The 25,489-nt window shown below is 30.4% G+C and overlaps 1 protein-coding gene and 1 long non-coding RNA gene across 5 annotated transcripts; one reads left to right on the forward strand and one right to left on the reverse strand.

Annotated features, from left to right (window-relative positions):
* Positions 1–1,265: 1,265 nt before the first annotated feature.
* LOC105152420 (luciferin 4-monooxygenase) lies at positions 1,266–23,878 on the reverse strand. 4 transcript variants are annotated; one of them, XM_011066705.2, is made up of 7 exons: positions 23,610–23,878; positions 6,678–6,827; positions 6,037–6,244; positions 5,197–5,527; positions 4,580–4,874; positions 2,706–3,264; positions 1,266–2,060 (listed from the first exon to the last, which is right to left on the reverse strand). In XM_011066705.2, the coding sequence occupies exons 2-7, from the start codon at positions 6,780–6,782 to the stop codon at positions 1,942–1,944; spliced, it is 1,617 nt and encodes a 538-aa protein (XP_011065007.1). In that variant the 5' UTR covers positions 6,783–6,827; positions 23,610–23,878; the 3' UTR covers positions 1,266–1,941. The 4 variants fall into 4 exon arrangements, with proteins under 4 accessions (XP_011065007.1, XP_011065004.1, XP_011065008.1 ...); XM_011066702.2 differs by having other exon boundaries at positions 23,594–23,878; XM_011066706.2 differs by lacking the exon at positions 23,610–23,878 and adding an exon at positions 8,957–8,974.
* LOC147909950 (uncharacterized) lies at positions 9,111–19,822 on the forward strand. The gene is made up of 2 exons (XR_015544740.1): positions 9,111–9,814; positions 10,684–19,822. It is a non-coding gene; the product is annotated as an uncharacterized LOC147909950 (long non-coding RNA).
* Positions 23,879–25,489: the final 1,611 nt, after the last annotated feature.

Genomic DNA, 25,489 nt, shown 5'->3' on the forward strand with positions numbered 1-25,489 from the left:
AGAATATTTATTTAAGCTTAGTTTTTATAAATCTGTCCAGTCTGATCAAATCCTAAGTGGAGACTGCTACCGACTGAACGATACAACGACAAACGAAATTTCGCAAAGAGTGAGAGAGAGAGAGAGAGAGAGAGAGAGAGAGAGAGAGAGAAAGTCTCCTGAAAAATGGGATTACTACGAAATCGTGTCCTCGTCAGGAAGAGGATAGGGAATTAAACGGCCTTCGAACGCGGCCCAAATAATTGATGCACGTCAATTAGATTTGTCAGGCCAATCGTCGTAATTAAATCAACAGGAACGCGAGGCATGAACACGTACACATAACTGTCGACGGTTGCATACGCGTATGCGTGCACATTCTACGCGCGTGTGCACATACGTATCTTCACGTACGACTATCTGGGGACCGTATATGAGAGAGTGTCCACGGTGTGAAATTTAAATTTCTCCGATACCGGACATCGATAATCCCGTTGATTCGTCGAAACCGCCGGCAATTCGTGTCGCACTTTTCCGATAATGGTTAACTATTCCGTTAAGCGACGCAGCCATTATCAATTATGATCAATTATCGTTCGCAGAATGTATTTAGAACAGACGACGAATAAAAATCGAATAATTTTTCTTTTTCAAAATCAACTTGTTTCTGCTAAAAGAATTTTGAGGAAGGACTAGAATTTCAGTTATGTAATATATGACATGCATTTGAATTTCAGCTGAATTCATCTGAAAAGTCTAACTGAGACTTCTATTCTGTAACTTATAACGACAGGTTGATACGTATATCTTTGTATTGTCGTAGCTTATTTATATGTATATTTATAAAACCTGCGCTAATGTAATACTGTCATTAATTACTTATTTCTTGTCTCTTTTCAATTCTATTATAGAATTGGAAAAAGATGAGGAATACATTGAACCTCAGTTAAAAGTTAATCGTGAATTGTGAAACTGAAGGGCCCCTTTTCATTATTTGGTTAACTTGTAGTTAGCCTTAACATGATGTTTCATGACATCATGATAGATAAAACCCATTGAATAAAACATCAAGTTAAGGCTAACTATAAGTTTAATTACAAGTTAAATTTAACCACAAGTTAACCAGGAAATAAAAAATTAGGCTTAAGAGTAGTTATCAAATAAAAGCCTTGTCAGTTTTTTGTATTATATCAAATTACTTATAAAGTGAAATTGTCAATAGATAGAAAATGATGGAAGACTGTTACTGCTGGCAATTTAACACGAAAGATTTCAAAGTAAGACAGTTATTGTAATTTTCATTATTTATTTAAAGAGATAATTTTGTCACAGATATTTTTGAATTACTATGTAGATTTCATAAGAGTATTACATCTATTACATTTATAAGAGATTCATTGGAAAACACATAAGAATCGATAAGAAGCTCTATATCCTAACAAAGGAAGAAAATAGTTAGATATTGATATGAGAACATGCGCGTGTATGTGCTTGCACGTTTTTCGTCGATGTATGTAACGCAACAGGTTTCTTCGCTTATTTTCGTAGCATCGCAGGTTGGTGCAAAAGTGATATCATGTAATATAACTCGAAACACCCTCTTGCTGTACCTTTCTGTTATATTTTGAGAGTAGAACTGGTCCACAAAACGCTCGTATTTAATCGGTCACGGTTGTTCAACGGTTTACTTATGAATTAATCAACGTGACAACAAGCTACAATAAATTTACGTTTCTGCAACGTTTCTTCCGTGGTGCTTAATTATTCTTCTTCGCAGTGAGACATTTGTTAACACAAAAATATTCTTAATACACACTATGACATATTTTTTTGAATAATTGTTAATATTTTCTTGATGTTAAAAGTATTATAAATTATTATATTTTGTTGATTTAATTTTGTTGGTTTTCATCAAAGAAGATTTATACTTGTAACAAGTTCATTGGCTTGCGATTTTTATTATTACAATTTAGAGATCATTGTTCGAAGTTCGCGACGTAGGATCTTGCCGGAAGGATTCTTCGGTATGGCATCGACAAATTGCACCCCGCCATGCAGCCATTTTTGCTCCGACAGTTTCTCTGCAAGATAAATTGAATTGCTCGGTTAATGTATATACAGGTCGTCGCTCGCGTTTACTATTAAAATGCAATGTCAAGACGGGGCGGAATATTTCCATGCTCTTACTATGCCGTACATTTAAATTACAGAGACAGCAGAGATAACTAACAATTTTAATCACAGTATTTAAGATTATTACAATACAACGTTGCTAATAACTAATAATGCCGTTAATAATGTAACGCAATATTAAATCCTGCCACTATATCATGCGTTCATTTCTGGCATTGTGTTTTACTTACACATTTGAATGCGATAACGCATTTGTATTAAATAAGTTTTACGATATTATTGTAAACAATTCATTAAATTTATAATTTTTTATTAACAATCTATATACCTCTAATATTTTTTTAATCTACTTTAATATGTTTTTTTAATTTTTTTTTTTAAGCTTGTTCAAAGTGTAGAGAAAATCTAAAATTAAAATGTCACTATGATAAAGACTCAAATGAAGTACCTATTATTTATAAATGGAATAAAATGGAATAGTACGCACTTACTCAAGACTTTCATAATGAGAGAAATGAATAATGTTCTAAATGGATGACATTTTAATGATCTGCGAGAGATGCCAAAAAGGATCAGACTGAGTGATAACTCACGTTTGATAAACTCCTGCACATCTTGGGCGGTGATCGTGGCATCGGGTTGCTTCACTATGAAGGCCACTGGAACCTCTCCGTTACGTTCATCAGGTCTAGAGGTGACTGCGGCATCTTTTATCGCTTGATGCGACAGTAGGACGGTTTCTATCTCTGACGGCGCGACTTGGTAGCCTTTGTACTTGATCAGTTCCTTGACACGATCGATCACATGCAACCTATTCTTGTTGTCGAAGTAGCCGATATCACCAGTGTGAAGCCATCCATCCTGGTCGATGGTCTGTTTGGTCGCCTCAGGGTTGTTCCAGTAACCCAGCATCACTTGTTCCCCCATACAGCAGATCTCGCCCACCTGGCCGGCCTCCAACGTCTCTTGTGTTTCAAGATCGACCACTTTGCTGAGAAAACCAGGTATAAGTAATCCGGTTCCCGGATTTTCGAACAAATCGTCATTATCGTCATTGCGTCCGCTCACATTGCTCACTATCGATAATTCCGTCATGCCATAGCCGTTGCGAATGTATTTTATGCCGAGGCGAGTTTTCACCGCGGTTACAACCTGCGAAGAAAAAGAAAAGACAAGTTACTTTAAATTTCATCATTATTTTTGAATTTGAACAAGTGTCGATTTATTCTTTTCGATTTTTTAATTTAAAATTAATTAATTAAAAAAAATTAACATTTACTTAACTTGTAAAATAATCTGAGGATATTAATATTACACATTAATATTATTTTGTAATATTGTCTTTGAAATCCGTCATAGGATGCCATTTTTAGGATGACAAAACATTTATGTAACAAAGGTTTTTGTGTTTAATTTAAATCATTACCCGGGCAAGCTGATGCTATTTGTTGTCATTTTGATGTAAAAATAATAACAAATAATGTCACGTTGCTACCTTGGTAATTAACGTATATTTAAAAAACAAATTCTGAAATATGTAGCTACATATATAGCTACTTATATACCAAAAAGACTCTGCATCAAAACATTTTCATTAGTTGATGAACTAAAAACCGTTCTACTGGCTGCCTGAGAGAATTTATCCGTGGTTGGATGCGCGGCTATATTAATACATTCCCGAAGCGCTTTAAAGCTTCTATCAAAACTAAAGGTGGTTATGCTGAACATTAATTATATTTTTGATATTTAATAAAGTATAACTAACAATTTAGAGTTTTTTTTTTAATATACGTTATCAATGATTTGATAAACATACAACCTTGTAATCAAACTTTTCTATTATTTAATCTTTATAAAAAGAATTATTTTTATAATTATTACGGAAACAGAATTTAATAGAGTGTAAATATATATTTCACTCAATATAAAAATTAATATACAAATATTTTATAGTATTCTATTTATTTTCAATTTTTGCATTGTCACAATTATATCTCAATTATGAGAGAGATAAAGGTAACTATAAGAAAACAGCATTCAGGAGACGTTTAAGTTCAGAGGCATGTTTGGTTTTCGAAACTTTGAGACCCTGTACTCTTCCTCCCTTTATCTCGTCTACCGATAAGAGATCAGTTTCGCATTTTCCGAAAGACGCGATTGCGAACTCGCGATACAATCTTTTATTTTCTTCTCCTTTTACTTCTCCTTAGCGACTTTGTGAACTGGTTAAACAAAAACGAACGCGATAAAGTTACTCCCCGAGCCGTGTCTAGTGAAAATGCGACGACTCTCTGGGACTTCCTCTCGCAGTCTTTCGTCCGATCCTCTCGCCGCAGCCGCGACATCAAGGACTCACTTCGGCACTTAGTCCCGCCGATGGCTGCTTTTCTTGCCTTGATAACTTGGCCGAGGAGGGGTTCGGTAGATAGAGGAACGACAAACTTCACGAGGACAGAAGAAAACTTACGTCCTTCCCGAGCGGCGCCGCTCCGCAGACGAGTTCTCTCACGCTGCGAAAATCATATCTATCCACCAGTGGATGTTTCGCCAGGAATGTCAAAATCGACGGCACGACCGGTAGATGGGTGACCTTATATTTCTGTACTAAAGTTAGGAAGAGTTTCGGCTCGAAGGTGGACATTATGATCATGGTGCATCTCGAGATAAGACCGATCATCATCGTGCCTATCCCGTAGCCATGATAAAACGGCAGTAGCATCAACATTTTGTCGCCACTTCTTGCGTCCAAGTATTCGGGCTTGCTGCATTTTTAAATCATATATATTTGAGTTATAGAATCAAATCCTTAACTACAAGTGAGAAAATAGCACTTTGTTTTTTCGTATGATTGTATATGCACAATTTGCAAATAAAATTAAAATTAGTATTAACATTTTAGTTAGAGATATTCTGAAAATTTTACTTTTAAATAATTAGTATGATGTAATTATATTTATGCTAGATTTAGATCTCTCTTTAAATCACGTTTAACGTGTGTGTTTTTAATTAAATTCATATTAATTTCACTAAAAAATGTTGATCAATGGTCAATGTCAACAAAAAAAAAATGTAAATAAAACTTGCCTCATTTTTACTATAAACGCAATTAGATTTTTATGAGACAGCGTTACTCCTTTTGGCAATCCTGTGGTTCCGCTTGAAGAGAGAATAGCCCATGGATGACGGCTGGGGTCATCGATATCTGTAGGTTTGTATTCCATGTAGTTTACATCTGGTTCGTTATTTAAGATATCCGTCAATGTACGAACATTTGCCATGAGTGATTGATCGTCCAGCTGTATTAATTCTATTTTCCAGGTTAACTGTGGTAGGAGTTTAGCGAGGATACTTTCGGTGCGCTCAGACACGAAGACAATACGCGGCTTCACAATGCTTAACATGTGCTGGAATTCATCTAAACGATAAAATTAATTAGAATTTAAATTTGGCAATTATTATATCAATATTTACTCGTATAGCATTAAATCAAATTAAATTACAAACAAATCATTACATTTGTTGATATAAGATATAGATCATATCAGATAACATCATTAGATACATATGTCATGACTTTGCAGAGAAATGATATGTATGATACTAATATGTGCATAAATATAATATGTGCATAAATATAAATATTATATATTAAATATATATAAATGTTGTATATTTTATATATATTATATAAATACATATTATAATATTATATATTGCATATATATATATATATATATTAGGTGTTGGAATTAATTCGTAGCGTTTTTTAATGAAAGAATGTTATTTATTTCACATGAGCATTAAAAAATACATTAATGAAAGTACTTCCCATCACTTGTAAAACGCTACGAATTAATTCCAACACCTAATATATATATATATATATATATAAAATTTATTGTATAATAATACTTTTTTACTTACATTCTGTATATAAAGGATTGTACGGTGCTATTATAGCACCAAGGTAAGAAATGGCGCAACCTGGTATTAACCAATTTAATCGATTTTCAGTTGCAATGACAATTCTGTCCCCAATTTTTATTCCGTATCTTTGCAAAAATTTTGCGAGCTTCACGCTTCTCTCAAGTAATTCTCTACATGTCATTTGATTACCGGTTGGTCCATCTATCTAAAAAAAAAATTATCTTTTTACAATTATATATAAAGTCGATATAATCATGAAATAGTCTAGGCAGAATAAAAAATATTTTTTTTAATTTTACACATTAAAGAGACTGAAAGGTTATATTGCTCAAAATTTTTGACAAATTTTTTACGACGCGGATTGAATTAAATAAATGTACGAAAGAAGTTTTAAGCAATATTTATATACAACATAAAGTGTGAAAAATATATTTTTTATTGACAAAAATACTACGTGAATAGGTCGGGGACCAGTTATTATAAAAGATGTATAATGTGACAAGGAAAATTTAGAGATAAAATTCATGAATTTATGAAAAAACATTGTAAACATCATTATTACATCATGTTGTTATTTAACAAGCGATAAGCTCGTAATTAGCAATCACTATTATGCGTTTTATAATTATGGCACATACTGCATAAATATGATCGCTGTTCTCACGCAATTTGTTTAGAATGACTTCTCCCAAAGATACATTTGGCGTTGGCTGTTCCAAACGGCGCTCATATATTTTTCCCATCTTTGCAGCAATGTTGAGTTTGTTTGACAAGCAGAATGTTTTTATCTAAAAAAAAATGTAATTCTTAATTCTTCAATTTTTAATTTAAATTCATAATAAGTATAGGGCCCCACACACACACACACACACACACACACACACACACACACACACACACACACACACACACACACACACACACACACACACACACACACAAAGCCAGGTCTTAATGCTGTGTTATTAAAAACCAAAAGTTTATTCAAACGTTAATTCAAAAGTTAATCACAAACGTTTCAACCTTAATTGGATCATTCTCAATGTTACAATTTAAAAGCAACGATTCATTTGGAAGACAATAACTTGTCGAAACACATGATATGATTTAGACAGTAATTGTAATAATATAAAATTCATCGTTTTGTGTGTGTGTGTGTGTGTGTGTGTGTGTGTGTGTGTGTGTGTACAATATCGTTATAGATGATTGTGAGTATTATTCAATATATAAACGTGAACATAGATATTGCATTATTCGGATATAAAATATAATAAATAAAAAGTACCTGTTAACTAGTAGTGAACAATTACAAAAGTAAGAGAACTCTCTTGCCTTTGATTGTCACACAGTATCATGAGATTAGATATGTCTTTTCTAAAGAGATAAGTTCTAGTTCTCAAAATATCTCAATTTTTCCATAGTTAAATATTACTCTTAAATCGTTCACTATTAGTTAATAGATACTTTTTATTTATTATATTTTATTACATTTGATTTGGATTTGTATTTTTAACTGTTTGTTCTTGTATTTAATTTTTGAACTTTGTATAAACCTTTTCAAGACATTTTTTATATATACAATTTTTAATTTTATTTGTTTATTTTTATAATTAATTTTATTTGTTTATTTTTATAATTAATTTTATTTGTTTATATGTTTTATTATTAGATATACGATTTTCTATTTTATTTGAATAACTGTATCATCATAAATTGTGAAATTTTGCATATGAGTTGAGAATATTTTTGTAGCTTGCAACTTACTTTTATTTTTGTAAATTATTATTTATATAATCTTTTGAAAACTATGTTTTTAGACAATATTCTGAGTTTGTTTATCTGTCAGAGAGTTTAAAAGTACAATCCTGAATCTTTGTGACTGCGTCTTTAAAGTCACTTCAGCTAAGATGTTGATAGCTAAAGATGTTGATGATGTCATACATCGTAATGTATCTACATTTTCACATTCTTATCCGAATAATGCAGTATCTATGTTTTCATGCTTATATATTGAATAATGCTCACAACCATTTATAATTACAATTACTGTTTAAATTATATCATGTGTTTCATCAAGTTATTGTCTTTCAAATGAGTCGTTAATTTTAAATTAATGTAATATTGAATATGACCCAATTAGGATTGAAACGTTTGTGATAATAAACTTTTGTTTTTTAATAACACAATATTAAGACCTGGCTTGGTTCATAGTCCTATACTTATTATAAATTTTATAAATTATTTGAGCCTTTTTCATTATATTATTTTTTAAAATTAAATTAATGAGTAGAACAATATTTGAAATTTATCTATTATAAAATTTCTCCAATTTTTGAAGTAGAAAATAAAAATTGTATAACTTTAAATTAATATGTAATTTAATATTAAAAAATGTAATAAAAAATAAATTATAAAAAAGGTACTAGTTTGTTCATTTAACATTTTTATTCAGTAGTAAGTTAACTATAATATATTCTAAATTCTCTATTAAAGTATTCATTAATCCATTCAAAGCCAAAAAAGTTTAATTATTTAATAAAGGAGTGTAAAGTCAAAGAGAGCCGACACAGTTATATTTGTATGTGTTATATTTGTATAATTAAAAATAATATATATGTCAATCACCAATTACAGACATTTCAACCATAAGATTAGGTCCTCTTCAGTGTAACAACAAAATTGTCAGAATCAAATTGATACGTTGTAAAACAATAGGCGAATGCTATCAATGAATCATCGTTAGACTGTTATCCAAAAAAAGAATTTTATTATCGTCTGCTATACTTATTGTTAACTGGATACCCAAACAAGAATTCAGTTATTTAAAATCGAGTTAATATGTGAAATTTTTGAAATATTATTCGTAGTCAATATATTAAAATTGATTGTATCAGTTAGAATGTTAGATAAAACTTACATTGTTCTCAGCATAACGATGATCCGTTATAACGCAATGTGATTATAACTCTGTCTTAAGAGCGTGTGAGAAGACGTTTCTCATTCGCAATATTTATAAATAAAAGTTAAACCGAAGAAATATCAGCGCAAAACTCGACGATACAAAATTATAACTTATAAATTTTGTATTGTCGAGTTTTGCGTTAGTATTTATTCTGTTTAAATTTTATTTAAAATGAATATTTTTAAAAAATGTTCCAATTTGTATAAAAATTATGAAAAAAATTATCACTACGACGTACAACTGTGTCGGTTCTACATTCCTTTATCGATTTAATCTTTGGAGACTTTTTTAATTTTAATTTTTAATTATTCATTTTTATTACATAAATTTATTCGTTTGGAGTAGCGAATCGAGCGCTTATCATCAGAGCGTGAAATCACGATCGGTAATACATGAAGATGACCGCGAGATTGCGCAATTGCGCCGTAATCGCGCGCTTTTTTTGGCGGATAACGACGCGTCGGACGCGCGTTTGGTTTTGTGGCTTCAATTTTCGGAAAATATTCACAAACTGGTGCTAACAGGTATCTAACGTTACATTATACGCATTTTTCATTATCTATTACTTCTTTCTAGTGTAAAATCACAAGTCTTTCATGGCGATTCAATTGACAGTTGGCACAAATTAGTTTTATGGAAAATCACTTTTTTGCGTCACCATTATCAAGGTTTCGTTTTGCATGTTTTCTCAGAATCCCGGATATTGAACCGAGATGAAAGCGGTCCGGATACGAGAACTGGGAACTATCTACGTAGAGATGAGGAAACGGAAGGACCAGGAGCGAGATAATCGAGACAGTGATTGCCGCTGCGGTGAGTTACGAAGTAATATACGTATTCAGTATTATTCATGATGTTTATGCGACGCTGTTGTAAGCTAAGCAAATGGCATTGAGATCGTGTGATCACACAACTTCACAATTGGGCGCATTATGGATATGCGACACTTTAAACTTTCCTGAACCGAGAACAATGGAATATCTCGGAATTTATATTATAGTAAATACAATTATAAAAGTTTGTATGGAAGAACATGTACGAATGTGTGTCTCATTTCCATGCCACTATACAACTTCTAATTTTATGTTCTCACAAACGAATATTTATCAAATTATATCTCTATATAATTTTGTATATTTCCTAAAATTATATTGTCCAAAGGATTTTTTTAAAGTTTAAACTGAAGTATATGTGTTTTAAAATATTAAATTGTTAAATTTGCTTTTTGTAAGCTGTTATATTCTTTTCAACATATATATATATATATATATATATATATATATATGCTGAAAAGAATATAATTTGTTATTTGACTTGGATATATATATATATATATATATATAAGTCAAACAAATCACGATAACGTCAAAATGACATTAAAATGAATCGGGAATGATTGAAAAATGACTTAATGATCATTTTAGAATCATTTTGACATCATTTTGATATCATAATGACTCGTTGTTCTGCTTGGATATTTACTAATAATTCTCTTTTATATATAATAACATTGCTTTGACTAATTATAATAACTAATAATGAATAATTAATTGGAATGTGATTTGATATAATTTTTAACAATTAAGCAACGTATGATATGTGCATTCAAGCAATATTAGATATTATGCAATCAAGGGAAGGATACCATAAAAAAAGTCTGGCGATTGTTCTGTTTTCATTAGAATGTATGGCATGGTGTTCCTCTGGCATTCAGCTGGATGTCCTTGGATATACGGGATGATATCGAGCAGAGGGATAGATGGGAATGCGTTCTCTCGGGGTTTATGCAGGAAGGGAATGGGAGGCGTGCCATGAGTTCCATGCTGTGGCCATAATCGTGAGGAAAAAGTAGGGAAAATTCTTAAATACCAACATTCAAGTTCCTTTCCTTTGTTTTCTTTACGACGTCTCAAGATACAATATCTATTATTTTTGTGCTTCGGTAAGTTTATATCGTCTAATAACATTCCGCGCACGACGATATCAAGATGGGGTAGCAATTGAATAAAACTGAGCTTTCATCAACATGCAATCTACGTATATATAGAAAATTTTATAAATAAAACTACAACCTTCTGTAAAATTAGAATTAGCTCCGTGAAAGTGGACTAAGCCTATGTAATCTATAAGATTTTTTTATTTTGTATACGATTTTATATTAAAAATGAAAAAAATTATGACTTTAGTTCATCAGTTCGTACATACAAAATTAATTATTTTGTATGTATATTTTATTCACAAACAAATAAATAAGAATGTGAATTGTAAATTGTTATTTATGTTAATTGGCAGAGTTTATATAATCGAATTTAAAATATTATGATTAACACATATTTAAATTGTGGATTTTTTCTTTTTCAATCCCATTTTTTGTTATATTGTATCAAAATTTTTAAAATATAATATTGAAAAGTACTTACAGCATTTAGCAAAACTTAATGTTTTTGCTAAATGCTTTAACTTGTGAGTTTTAAAAACAACAGTAGTTGATTCAATTGAAATTCAATTGAAATTACAGCAACTACTGTCATTTTAAAAAGATTTATATCGATGACTTAACAATTTTAGAGATCTTAAAAAAATAATATAAAAAAAAAATCAAAAAAATATATAATCAAAAAAAAAGTATATATGTAAAAAATTGCTATATCAATTGATATTAATTTAAATTTTTATCTACAGTAATGAAAAATTAGCTAATTGTGAGCAAATTTACATTAGGAGACACGATAATGTTTGGCGTAAACAGACAGTTATTTATTACATTAAATTAATATTCCGAACTTGCGACTAAATAAGACTAAATAAGACTAAAATTAAATTAAGCAAAATCAAAATTAAAATTAAAATAGAAGATTAAAATAAATGGGAGCAACTTATACATTTTATTTGTATAGATTAATTTAGAATTAATAATAAAAAATTAAATTAAATAGATTAATTAAATTAAATAGAATCAAAATTAAAATAAATAGGAGCAATTTATAAATTGTATTTTTATACATTGATACTGAATTAATAAGCAATAAAAATTAATAAGCAAAAAAAACAATTTATTTTGCGATACTTTGTAAAACATTGTGACCAAAAACATTATGACTAAGTTTTGCTAAGCACTTTTAACTGAGTACTTTTCAATATCATATTTTAAAAATTTTGTTAAGAGTTAAGAGAACTAAGACCTTTAGTAAGAATTTACTCTTCACTGTTTACATCTAAATATATCGTTATTTTTTTATCAAAACGATAGTTAAATTTGACACTGTAGTGTTATAACCATTGTTTTAATTATATAAAATAATTATATATAATAAAATAACAATATGATTGAGCAGGGGCGATTCATGTTAAGTTTGACACTAGATTTAACAGTGTTCGAGAATACATAGTTCTACTAACACTAATTTGCAATTTCCACTGAACAATAATTGTTGACTTTGTCAAGAGATCTTTGACATTGTGTTACTCATTAGAAAAATAAATAAATAAACAGATCAAATGAATAAAAGCGAAAGGATAGCGCACACACCGGTATGGTTAGATTGCGGACGAACCGACTTCCGACGTTCTTCGCGGCATATGTACCGTATCCGCGGGAATGCATGCGACGGTGTGCATCCGGTATCCAGCCGCTCGTCTTTGGGTATTCGCATAGGGGGCTAAGAGGACAGAGGACGACTATGGGCGGGGATGCGTTCTCGGGAATCGCTGAAGTGCTGGGGAATCGCTCTTTGGGGTTAGTCTAGTCGTCGACGTGGACGAGGTTCCCGGGGGAGGTTCTAGAGGGAGGTTAAGGAAGCTTTGGGTCGCTACAGGGAGAACGGGTGGGATGGTCGAGGGCGCGTGCCACTCTGATTGTAGCGGCCATACTAGGACACTGGAGCCACATACCGACAATTCTTGGCCTCATGCGACATGCCTAGACACCCCGGGAATACTTACGATCTCCCGAGGTTGAAGAGATTGAATGCGAGAGAATCCCACGCGAGAATCTCTGTTACTTTCATTCCCGTCGCATCGTAATTACGTTCCGAAAAACAATTTATTAATTTGATTAATTTATATCTTTGTGTTTTTTTTTCTCAAGCTCGTTATGAAGAAACAGAAGCGGAATTCTCTCTCGATTGTTAAATTGATTATAATCATAATGCACGTAGAAAACTACTTTTTAATTTTTATTTATATCTTTTTAAATTCAAATTTTTTGTAATTAAATATAAACTCGTTGATTTTGAAGATATCTCGTTCATAAAGTAAGAAAAAGAACGAAGAGCAATTTTAATTATATTAATATAATTATTAAATTACTAAGATAGTGGCACGTGTTAAGAAGTTATAATATTTACTTCATAATTCATTAAATATAATATTGTATGAAAAAGATTGACTTTAAATTCATGAAATTTTTCGTTTTATATTTTTAATCATGTTATACATATTGTATATAACGTGATCTACTTTATAACAGTGTTGTTAGATTGGACTACTTGTACTCAATTGGGCTATCTTCAAGTGTCATCTTGGCGGATAAATTTTAACTATGGTGACTTTAATTATAAAAGTTTGCAATATTTAAATTTTACGTGCGTAACGAACTAATAATTAATAAAATACAATCTAGTATAAATAGCTTTGAGGTACTTTGGACTATTTTAGCACTACATTGGCGACACAGCGGTGTAACTAGCTAATGCAGCGTGATGTAATACAAAAGTAGCCCAAAATCTGGCCACACTAGCTTTACAATCTTATTTAGATCATATTATTATGTATAATTACACTGTAAAAATAAAATATCGTTAATCTTAACTTAAAAACATATAGTGGACTTTCTGAGACATGCAAAAATGTTAAAATTAACATTTTTGTGTTAATTTTAACATTTTTGTACGTCTCAGAAAATGCGCTATACGTCTTTAAATTAAAATTAATATTTTATCTTTTACAGTGTAAATAATCTCAGTAAATTTTATATATATAGAATATCAATTGAAAAATGGAAAAGTCGGGAAAATCTCTATCGAAAATCATGCGGATGCTCGACTTCGTAAATTTCTTTCAAAAGTGACACGCCGATAATATAAGAATAAGAACTTTGATCTTCTCGTTGCGCGAATATTCTCGTGAAATCTTATCGGCGTGAAAGTGTCTCTTGATTAATCGCAATATGTGCAAACGGAAGGGAGGAAGTCCGTCTGAGTGACTGCCGATATCACATTTCGTGATTCCTTATTAGGACACACTCGACTTCCGCTAGAAGCGGCGCACTGTCGTTCTCCGGAATCGAGCGATTTCGCAGGCTGCTGCTTGCCGCGTTGAACGTAAGGCCGCGACTTAACGGAATTAACGACAGGCTACGCGCTCGGAGGACGCTTTGAGGGCGGCCGCGAGCGAACGGCAGGGTTGCGGGGACGGCTCGGGGGTGGATTTTGATAACATGTGACTTTATCTGGAATTCTCCGGCGCGCAGGTAGTCTGTTTACTTAAGATAATGGCGAGGCGGAGTGCTTGGGCGTGGATGGAAGCTTGGCGGAGCGGAGGCAAAGGGATATTTCACCAGGCAATGTTGAGTCTCCGCGAGCGAGCGGGTAAGACCGGGTATAAGAGCAGAGAGGTACGGGAGGGATGGAAGGATGAAAGGGGATGAAGTTGAAGGTTGGCACGAGGCGGGGGGAGGGGGGGGAGGATGAAGGAGGACGGCACACGCTCGAGGTGGCGAAGAGGCGCAAGGGTGCTAGAGCGGAGGACAGAAGAGGCGGAGGGCTGACGGCGAGCGAGATTCTCTCTCGGCGAGGCTACAAGAACTTCATTTTCCGAGCCATTACGCCCCGTACCACTGCGACCGTCCTGGAAACCCCCTTTACCCCCTTAAATTAATTTATATCGAAATTTTAAATGACACTCATCGGCCCGAGCAATAAATAACGTCGCCGCGACCGCCTGCGGGGATGCTACCTTCCCACTCCCACACCATTTTCCAAGTCCTCTTCGTCGTTTTTTTCAACGAACCGCTTTCACGTTCGTAGATCCTTCTGTCTACAAAATTCACTGGCGAAATAGCATGAAGATGTATCGCGAAAAATCCTGGTCGTGATGCACTTGTAACAAGTATGAACCATACATGGATATAACTTACTAATAGAAAGATTTAGATTACATTAATTTAAAGAGTACTATACTGTTTTTTCAGTTTTTCTTTATAATAAATTATTTATATACTTGCTTTAGAAAGCATTATTTTATTTTTTGTTGAAAGATTGCAGTGTAATATTTTGCAATATCGTTAATTAAATAGCTTATAAATATTGAAAAATTATTTCAAAGTCATTTTTCAATATTTTTGTATTCTTCAGTCAAAGTTCAGTAGGAATTGAACACTTGATTATAAAAATTACATAAATTATAATGTGAGTTGTATAAAAGTACATATTCAAAATTCTCAAATAAATATTGAAACATTTTTCTCTTTTTTATCAGGATTATTTATTTTATAAAGAAAAAAAATAATGATTTTAACAAAAGACACGGATTTTTAAAATAACGTTGTTTTACTCGAAACTTTTATAGAAAAGAATAAAGTTACAGAGGGGTTACAATTGATTTTACCCGCTACAAATTAATAGCAGCGCAGGTTTTACACAAGTCGTTTGACCGTCAATAAAACACGAAGTACTGCTTCGAAATCGTTGGAACGCGAAATATCGTTGGAACCGCGGGAGAGGCAAAGTACAGGCAAAGTGCTCGTTCGGGTGTACGGAAAATCGGCGATAACTCGGCAGTACTTTGCGCTGACACTACGACATATTATAATGGGCCCCTTTTATAATAATCGCCATGACGTTTTGCAGAATTGGTTCTTCTGCAAAGCCGGTTTGCGTGCAGAAACGTTACGCGCGCTTTCCGCCTTGCCTAGTTTTGTCAACGTGGAATTCAGTTCACATTGTTGCGAAAACCACAACTGGGATCATTATTTCTGACGCAGAATCATAACCACGGTATGATTTTCTTAGGAATGCCATTCAAGCTGTGAGTTGTTGGAAAGGCAAACATGAGCTTTATAACTTTTATTTTATAGCGTTTCAAAAAAAAAACTGCACGAGAAAAAGATTATTTACAAGAAAAAGTCTTATCGTGATAAATTGTTTCTTTGCATAGTGCAACTTTCGACTTACTTTATGATAATAATGTGACGTATTGTAACGTTAACATACAAATAATAACAAATTTGAAATTATTACAGTTATTAAATAATAATAATAAGTAACATTTGTATAACTCCCTTGATATTTTGCAACTATAATATTACGTAATCGTTGATTTTGCAACATCATTTACATTCATGAGCTAAGAGCTACTCTGCACTAGATTTTGCATAATATCGTTAAATTTTCGTTACCAAGTCACTTTTTTTCCGTCGGATATTAATAATAATTCCGCGCGGTGAAAAATATCGTATCGCCAGTGATGTAATATCATCGATTTGCATTGTCACGTACCAACTCAATCGATTTCTCGTGAAGATTCGCAAATGTTTGAAGAGGTCCACGCGATTTTCTGTCGCCGGCGTTAACAATCCGCTTTACTTTGGCACGATTGCGTTTACCTGTCCGATGTTTGCGCATAATTATCTTTCACGAACGGCGAAGAGCGATGAGATCGGTTTGGATGCTCGGATGATTGAGAAAGCGCTAATGACGCAAAATATTGACGGTTTGATGCGTTTGTTATCTGCAGAATGCATTACATAGCAGGCATAATTTAATAGGCATTGTAGTTATAAACGTGGGAAAACAATCTAAGCCAATAATTTCAAAATATTAAGGCTTCTGAATAGTTACCACAGCCATATTGAATCGTAACGTCAGTTACTCAAATGAGAAATGACACGTTAATTTTTGTTACGTGTCATTTGTAAATAAAGACAATTTGGATAAAATAAAATGATAAGATCGCTTTAAAACATTTGTAAAAATGATCGAAAATTGTTCTTATTCTCCCTGACAGTAAATAATCATAAAATGTGATAAAAGGCAGATAAGTAAAAATAGATTACGTATGCGCATTGAATAAAAACACTTCATGCCTTTTTTGTCATTTTTTACTCTTATTTTCTGAGTATCGAAGGGCGGGATCAAGGATAGCTTTTGTCCATTTTTACAATTGATTTAAAACAATGTTATCATTTCGTTTTATCTCTCTCCATATTGTCTTTATTAATAAATAGAACATTATAAATATTAATGTCATTTATCACTTCTAACATCACGATTCAATATGCAGTGTGAATAGTACAATGTGCATTAAGTATAATATCTCTATATGTATCTAGATATCTGAATAGAGATACATTTTATGTATCTAACCTGTATTTGAATATATATGAATATATTTGAATATATATTTAAATTTAAATATATTTAAATTTGAGTATTTGTATTTGTAGCTACATACAAAAACACAGGAAATGTGTTTGAAAAAATATGTGAACTGATTTTCATTTTTAAATTCTTTCATTTCTTCAGCAAAGGCATAATTCTATTATATGTTATAACATCACTCCTGATTAAGATCTGAACAAATATAAATTTGATTTGTAAAATTAATAACAAATGATGTTTGCTAAATCTCATCGTAAATCATTTTATTTACTGCAATTAATAATTACATTTTTGCAATTTCGTTTTCGCTTGCTCAGTTTTTTTTGTATCATATTATAATTGGAGTGACGAGATAAATGAAGTGATAAGGATAAATGTAATAATTAAATATTATTATGACGAAACTAGTTTTTATTTCTAGTTTTTAAAAAACAACACATGTGATGTATACAAGGATTTTTACTTTATTTTTATTATATTATTTTATTTTTATTTTATTATATTTTTATTACATTAAAACAATAAAACCAAAAGTGATTAATAAATAATTTAATGTTTTTTTTCAATATTACTATTATTATAATACAATATAATATAAAATACATAATTTAAAAGTATTTGATATCTGAAGATACTTTTGAAGTTTTGTATCTCTATATAAATTATCTATATACATTTTTGCACATGTATCTATTATCTGTATACAAATACATACAGATTCGCACATGTACTTATATCTGTGAATGTTTAGATACATTTTGAAATTATTTTATCCATCACTGTCAATATGGTTGTGATAACTATTCGGAATCTTAATTACTTTATAGCTTTATAATATAAGAGTTGATTTCTTAATAAATTTTTCATGATTAATAATAACAATTCATTAATTCTTCGGTGCTACTTTTAATATGGAATACCCGAGATTTCGTTTATCACTTATGCTATAACTTTTTTATTAATGAAGACACGCACATTTACTTGTTACCGTGATATTCTTTGATGTCTTATTAAAAAAAATGTTATATGTTCATTTTTATCAGATATTTTTTATAATATCTGATGTGTGACAGATGTGTGACGACATGGAGTGACACGAAGTTAATATATGATAAGAAATTAATTAAAATATGAGCATTTATTACAAACTAAACAGTTTTTACTAGTAGTTTAAAAATACATTTTCCTCTCTAATTATTATACGCAATTAAATTATGTAGCGTACTTTGTACGTCTCGACCAGTAAATGCTATAATGAAGGTTTTGTAACAGAATCACGTAATTTATAGATACTAAAGTAAATAATACAATTAAGTGCACAATTAAAAACTAATTGGCACATTCGTTTTCTGTATGTATGCTATATTTTTAAAATGGTTTTAAAGAATATTTTTAAAGAGAATAACTGTTCATTAATATGTAATTTCTCAACAAGAATATATTTTAGCTTGTTTAAGATGTGTAACGCAATTTATTTTAGTCTTTTTCTTAAAGAGTTTTGCTACGTTTTTGACACTCATATCTGTTATAAACTGTCAAAAATGTTTATCCCTCGAAAAGTTAGATACAAGACATGGATCGTGGCGATCATGTTCGTAAAGTTTGATTAAGGGATATTTTCAATTTGTCTTTCACGCGATTACTCGGAGAAGGCGGGCACGACATGATGTTCGAAAATTATAACTGAAAGCGAGAAGTGTTTTTCGAGCACGAAATCGTTGTACTTATACGAAGTGCATTCTAGCGAGATGGGAGAATCTTGTCACATGAAATTTTGTAATCGCATTATGCGAGTGCTCGTTCGTTCTCGCTCCGAGGCGTATGTCGACGATGTGACGTTTTTAAAGTCGATAATTACATCGTGCTTTTATACTGGTGAATAATTTTCATTGCGAGGTAATAAAAATCTCAATGTACTCGACTTAGTAAAATCTCGTGATGGTATCCTAGTCTACTTTGCGAAATGCATTCAACCTATTGAGATATTGACATTCTCTTGCTTCTACATACATGTCATATATATATATATGCGCGCGCGCGCGCGCGTGTGTGTGTGTGTGTGTGTGTGTGTGTGTGTGAAGAGCAGATTTTCAAAATGCGTTTTGTCCAAAATTTTATTTTTTTAGTTAGAGATATCGGAATATTCAGTGTTGAAAGACTCATTATAAGTTATTCTGAAATGTTCGGAAAGCATTTTTTATTGTTAATTATATGCTGAAAAAAACGTAGACATTTCAAAGTGCATTATGTTTTTTTAACTAGAATGCATTTGTTTAAAATTTTAGCAACTGTTTAGCAATTTTATTTCATATTTCACATCCTACTGATTGACATATTATTTTCTGCGAAGTGCGTAGTTTTCTTGTGTGTGTAATTTTTTTTCTCATTTTCTGAAAACATTTTATTAATGTTAGAAATATTGTCTTTTTCAAGTAAAAATAAACCAACTGCCTGGATTTAGAATAATCCAGAAAAAAATGAAAAATAAAATAATTAATTAATATCTGTTATAACAAATATGTTTTAGATTCTAAATAATTTTTTTTTCTCTTTTTTTTAAAATGAAAAACTGCTATATGATCGTGAATGAATTCCGTAAAAATTAAAGTTGTCTCTACATAATTTGCAAATTGCAAAGTAATTCGTATACGCAGACGCAAAATGAAGAATACGTTTTGCAAATAGCAACATAGACTGTCACGTTAATTTCTGCGCTGCAGCAACTGAGTTGACCAATAATAGAACAACAAATAGTAGCGGAAATTAATTTGCTCATTTATCAACAGAGAATCAGTTTTTTTATAAATTGCCACGAAAAATATTACATAGTAAATTTCTCTAAACTAACTTAAATTAAAATATCAACGCTGTCACAGTTCAATTCATTGCGTGCGGTTAATTTGTATCTGCGTGTATCTTATGTGCGGTAATGTCATTTTGCGTCGGCGAACTATGTTTTGCGATTTATGTAAAGGAAGCTTCATCAAAAATTAATATGGATCAAATCGAACAGCAGCAAAGTACTTCTTTTTTTTCTACGTTTTATACGTAAAATTTGAATTTATATTAGTCTTTAATGCCGTCAAACCTTTTACGAAATTCAAATTTCTATATTTTATGCTACTTTATTACATACATTTTAAATTTATAATATTTTTAAAACGTTCTGATTTTTAAATGACTTAAGATAAAGATCAATTATATTTTAAAATGCATTTATTTTATTTCAGTATAGTTGAACAAATTTTTATAACAGTATAATTTTACAATAAACTTTACTCAAATAGGGGAGACTGGAGCTAGTAGACACATTTTTCAGTTTCGAATTTTTATAGATGAAATTAAAAGATTTATCGGAAAAATGAATTTTACACTAGTTATTAGATACATTTGACTACTTAATAATATTTTAGTAATAAGGAAACTTATAACTAATATGAAAAAAAATGCATTTTTCTAATGTATTCCATTTGATTCAACTAGTCCCAGACCGGGGCTAATTTGACTAAGATTATTAAAATGAAATTTAATGTATTTTAAGCTACATCATTGGCTACATATTAATAAAACTTTTATAAAAATATATTTTAAACAAAAACATTCGCTTCGCAGGGCAGAACAATGCTTCTTTTTACAAAATTTGTTCATTTCATGCAAAAACACGTCGAATGAGTCTAATTTTCGAGATTAGACATGAGGGTACTAAACTTATAAAATTTACTACTGAGGTAAATCTTTTTAAAGGAATAAAAGAGAAAGTATTATAAGAGTCGTCACTAAATGAGTCATACAGTTCCATGCTGTGGTTAGTCTATTATCATTCATTTTTTAAAAACGTTAACAATATACGATAATGAAGACACATAAACAGAAAAAATTTGTTGGACTTTATTAAGCAAGAACTATATTATCTAAATAGAAATCAAATATCTCAGACAATCATATATAATTGTAAAACAAAAATTTTTAAAATAAAAATATTTATTTAGGTTATTTACGATTTTTTAAAATTGTAGCGTAACTTCTAGATGTGTTCGCAACGAGATGTTACAGCAAATTGAGCGGCAGTTACTTTTGCCCAAACACGTTTATGCGTTTCGCATGTTTTTAATGTAGCTTCGATTATTCTATTTACCCCTATATATCTACTCTCCCCTACTAATTTTTCTTGAGATATTGCATTTATTCCAAGGATTTATAAATTTAAAAATAAGATTAGATCAGAAATGCTATATCTGTCTTTGATTTCGAGAAAAAGTAAGAATCAATATCAAATGTGCGACTTATGTCTGTTTCTAATGTAGATTAACTTTAATATTAGTTCAACTTACTCTTCATCTTTTTTTAATTTTTGGAACTAGGAAAAGATGAAGAGTTAGTTGAACCAGAATTAAAATTAGTCTTGATAGAAATCGGTATTATTATATCAGGCAGCATGAATATCACAAAATATAATTAATTTTATTTTATGTAAGATAATATAAGAAAAATCATTCTCAGGTTATTCATCTTTCTCCTGAACTATAAATTCTGTTTTATACATTCTCGTTTTCTCTTTTTATTATATAAAAATTTATTTACTTTAATAAAAGTTTTTATGCAATATGTTCGAGAAAAAATACAATTTTATTACGAATTTTCTCATAACGATATGAATTGCATATTATATAATAATAACGTTTTAATTTGTCTTGTGTAAGGAATTATTTTCTTTTGAACTACAGTATATTTCTAAAAAGATTTATTTAAAATTATTAAATATATTGCATTTCTTTTATTAAACAAGAAAAAGCAAAGTTTAATAGAACAGGATGAAGTTTTTAGAAAAAATATGCAATGACTAAAATGAAGAAAGGTCGAGTTTTGAAAAATGTGGAAAAATACAATTTTAATTTTATATGTATTTTATAAAAAAGATATTTGATATTATTGAGAGAGAAGACTTTAGTTTCACAGCTACGACTTGTGGCATAAAATTACTACTCTGTAAAATAGACTTTAACATTATGTGTTTACAAGCTTTTAGCAAACTGATTATTGTTATGTAAACGAGTTATTTATTGTTATCTGTATAAATTACTGTATAAATCGGTATTTAAATTGCGCGTACATTGATGAAATAAGAGGCGAAAATCAAACTAAAAATTAGTCGAAAATTGCATGTAAATTTCTGCACTGATTTATTGTAATCTTGTAATGTATTTAAGGCATTTATTATCTGATTGAAAGTCGCAAGGAAAGAGAGTTAGGTAATATGCTATTGATAAGTAATACGCTAAAGATAAGTTTGTTAATATACTATTAATAAAGATATGTAATATGTACCATATAGTAACTAAATGCAAAAAATAAAATTTGAAAATCTAAAGAGAAAAAAGACGTAGATTAGTATTCGATATAGTCGATCATTATAGTTGATTTTGATTTCAAAACTGTCTTATTATATCTTAAGATAGTACGGACATGTGATTGGTTTATTTTTATATTTTAAGACTTTAGATTTTAGGTCTTGAATATAAAAACCGACTATGAATACTTGTAATAAATACTTGTAATAAATTTACTTAAATTTCTTAAATGAGAAAGAGAGAGAGAGAGAGAGAGAGAGAGAGAGAGAGAGAGAGAGAGAGAGAGAGATTGAGAAAGAGAGGGGGGGGCAAGGAAAGGGAGATACTCTCAGGCACATTTCGAGTAATTATTGTTGATATTCGTAGTCGGTTCTTATTTTAGTAGATCATCTTAGTTAAAATATTTTATATTATTAGGTGCGCAACTAAGTTCTCGCTGTTATTTTCATGGCATTTGCATCAAAATAACAGCGAGAACTTAGTTGCGCACCTAATACTAATTTGGCTTTATAGCCGATATTCATAGTCGATTATTAAGACCATTTCAAGTAAGTCCTAAGATATTAATATAACTTTCTGATAGGTTTATGACATCTTACGATTGTACTTAAAACGATCTTAATGATATAAGAATGCCAGTATATATGTCTCTTTCTATTCGCATGTACGTACATATATCAGATGCTTTGTGTGAAACAAAACATCTATCGCGCATGTGCAGTACGAATTGAAAGAAACAGTTATATATGTTTCTTTACTGATTAGCAACAGTGTACATTCTATCTATTATATAATTTCGTATATTCATATAATCTTTTATACTACAAAATAAAATTATTTTTGCATAAAAATAAAGTAATAATTACCACAAGACTTTCTTACCACCGGCCTTATTATTTGAGAATCGCACGATAGTACTGTTTTTTGTACAAAAATACAATTTATTGCTCGAACTTTGTTGATAATATTAGAATGTACATACTCTTTTTGTCACAAATTTATGCATGCGAGATATTAATATAAATGATAACTAGAAAATATTAAATGATGCTTTTAGTCAACTTGTCGAAAGGTTAATGCTATAACACTAGCGTTTACGAGTTAAAATACACTGGGAACGAGTGTCGCGCATTGAGAGATTATCTTATACTGTTCGTCAGGGTCAATTGTTACGAACTTATATGGTATATCCGGCCGCTTTGGTAGGGGAACTAACTTCAGTTGAATCAGAGCATTTACTCATCGACTCTGAAATACATTATTATATGAAATAGATTATTTTCTTTTTACACAAGTAATTTCTTTGTGTTTGCGAAGACAGTGCATGTATTTAGCGATGCATTTTCTTTGAATACGTATATTTCGAACGTTAATAATAATATGTAATTAATTAACTTTCTATTTTGAATAATTTAAAACATTTTATTTTAGAACATTTTATTTAACAATAAAATGCATATATTTTCTTCACGAATGATACATTTTTACAGAAATAATGTTAATTCTAGGTATTATCAAACACGAGTACATAATATAGTTACCTAATATTATATTGACGATAATGTAATCAGCAGCATGTAATTAGCTGCATTTTAATTAGATGGCACTAAAATTGAACTTTATGCAAATGTATTACACATCTAATTTATCTAATTTATTTAAATATTATTACTAAAAAATGGAAATTTTTGTAATTATTTATTTTTACATATGATTATTTTCACTTCTCTATTTTCATATTCTATAACTAATATATATATTTTTAATTATCTTTTAGATTAAGTTTATGAGACCGAAATTATTAAATTTTTGAAAATATAATTTCTCCATTAAAATTATTATATCACTGTTTAGAACATGTTAAATATATATAATATGACTAAATGATATTAATCACATTTGCATCACTTGAATAAAGTCAATTTTTGCTAATTTCCATTTAAGATATACATATATATTATACAATTTAATGATTTTTACCTCGTATCTAATATTAAAACGGCGAACTGGGAAATGATATTATATTCCGGCGTCTGGAGAGAACTCTACGAATATTACATTGTTCTGCGAACACGGTGTCTAATTGCGGAAAGCATTGCTACTCTAAATTCAAGTATTAAAGATGTTATATATGCCGACGGTAACGAGCACATATTTACATTAACTAAAAAATCTACCCAAGTTAATATGCAAGAACTTATGGTGCAAAGGTTGAATACATAACACAGTCTTACTTTCGTAAACTGAATTTTCCTATCGTCTGTAACTCTGGTCATGGGTGTTACTTATTAATCCTTTTTAATAATTTTATATTAAATTTTGATAGCAATTTGATGTTAAACTTGCACTTTTCGATTACTTTTTACGTTTTTGATATATGTGCGTATTTCTAGCTTGAAAAGGGACATCAAATCTTTGTTTCTTGCCACTCAAAGGGAATAATATGAATTTATAAACATATAAGCATAATATAAATTTAATGAAAGAACAGTATGATGAGAAATTTTAATGACGAATAAATGTATTAAGTAATATATTTGATAACAATAATATAATATTAACCCATTAAGGCCCATAATTAAATCAATTTCCTTCTATAGGCAATATTTAGTGATTTGTTTATAACAGTTAGTTGCATAATTGATTTTGATAATGTGCTTTTTATATCAGAAAAACAATAATATTAACATATTAAGGCCCATAATTAGATCAGTTTTCTTCTATATTCAATATATAATTGTTTATGCCAATTAGTTGCACAA

Source organism: Acromyrmex echinatior, chromosome 4, assembly GCF_024713525.1.
Source record: "Acromyrmex echinatior isolate Ae372 chromosome 4, ASM2471352v2, whole genome shotgun sequence".
NCBI lineage: Eukaryota > Metazoa > Arthropoda > Insecta > Hymenoptera > Formicidae > Acromyrmex > Acromyrmex echinatior.

Excerpts from the sequence above, each read along its gene's own strand:
- LOC105152420 (XM_011066705.2), bottom strand. The coding sequence starts at position 6,782 with ATGGGAAAAATATATGAGCGCCGTTTGGAACAGCCAACGCCAAATGTA. Across the intron at positions 5,528-6,036 it reads CAATCCTTTATATACAGAAT|ATGAATTCCAGCACATGTTA; the intron begins GTAAGTAAAAAA and ends TTTATCGTTTAG. Across the intron at positions 2,061-2,705 it reads TGTGCAGGAGTTTATCAAAC|AGAAACTGTCGGAGCAAAAA; the intron begins GTGAGTTATCAC and ends TTTATCTTGCAG.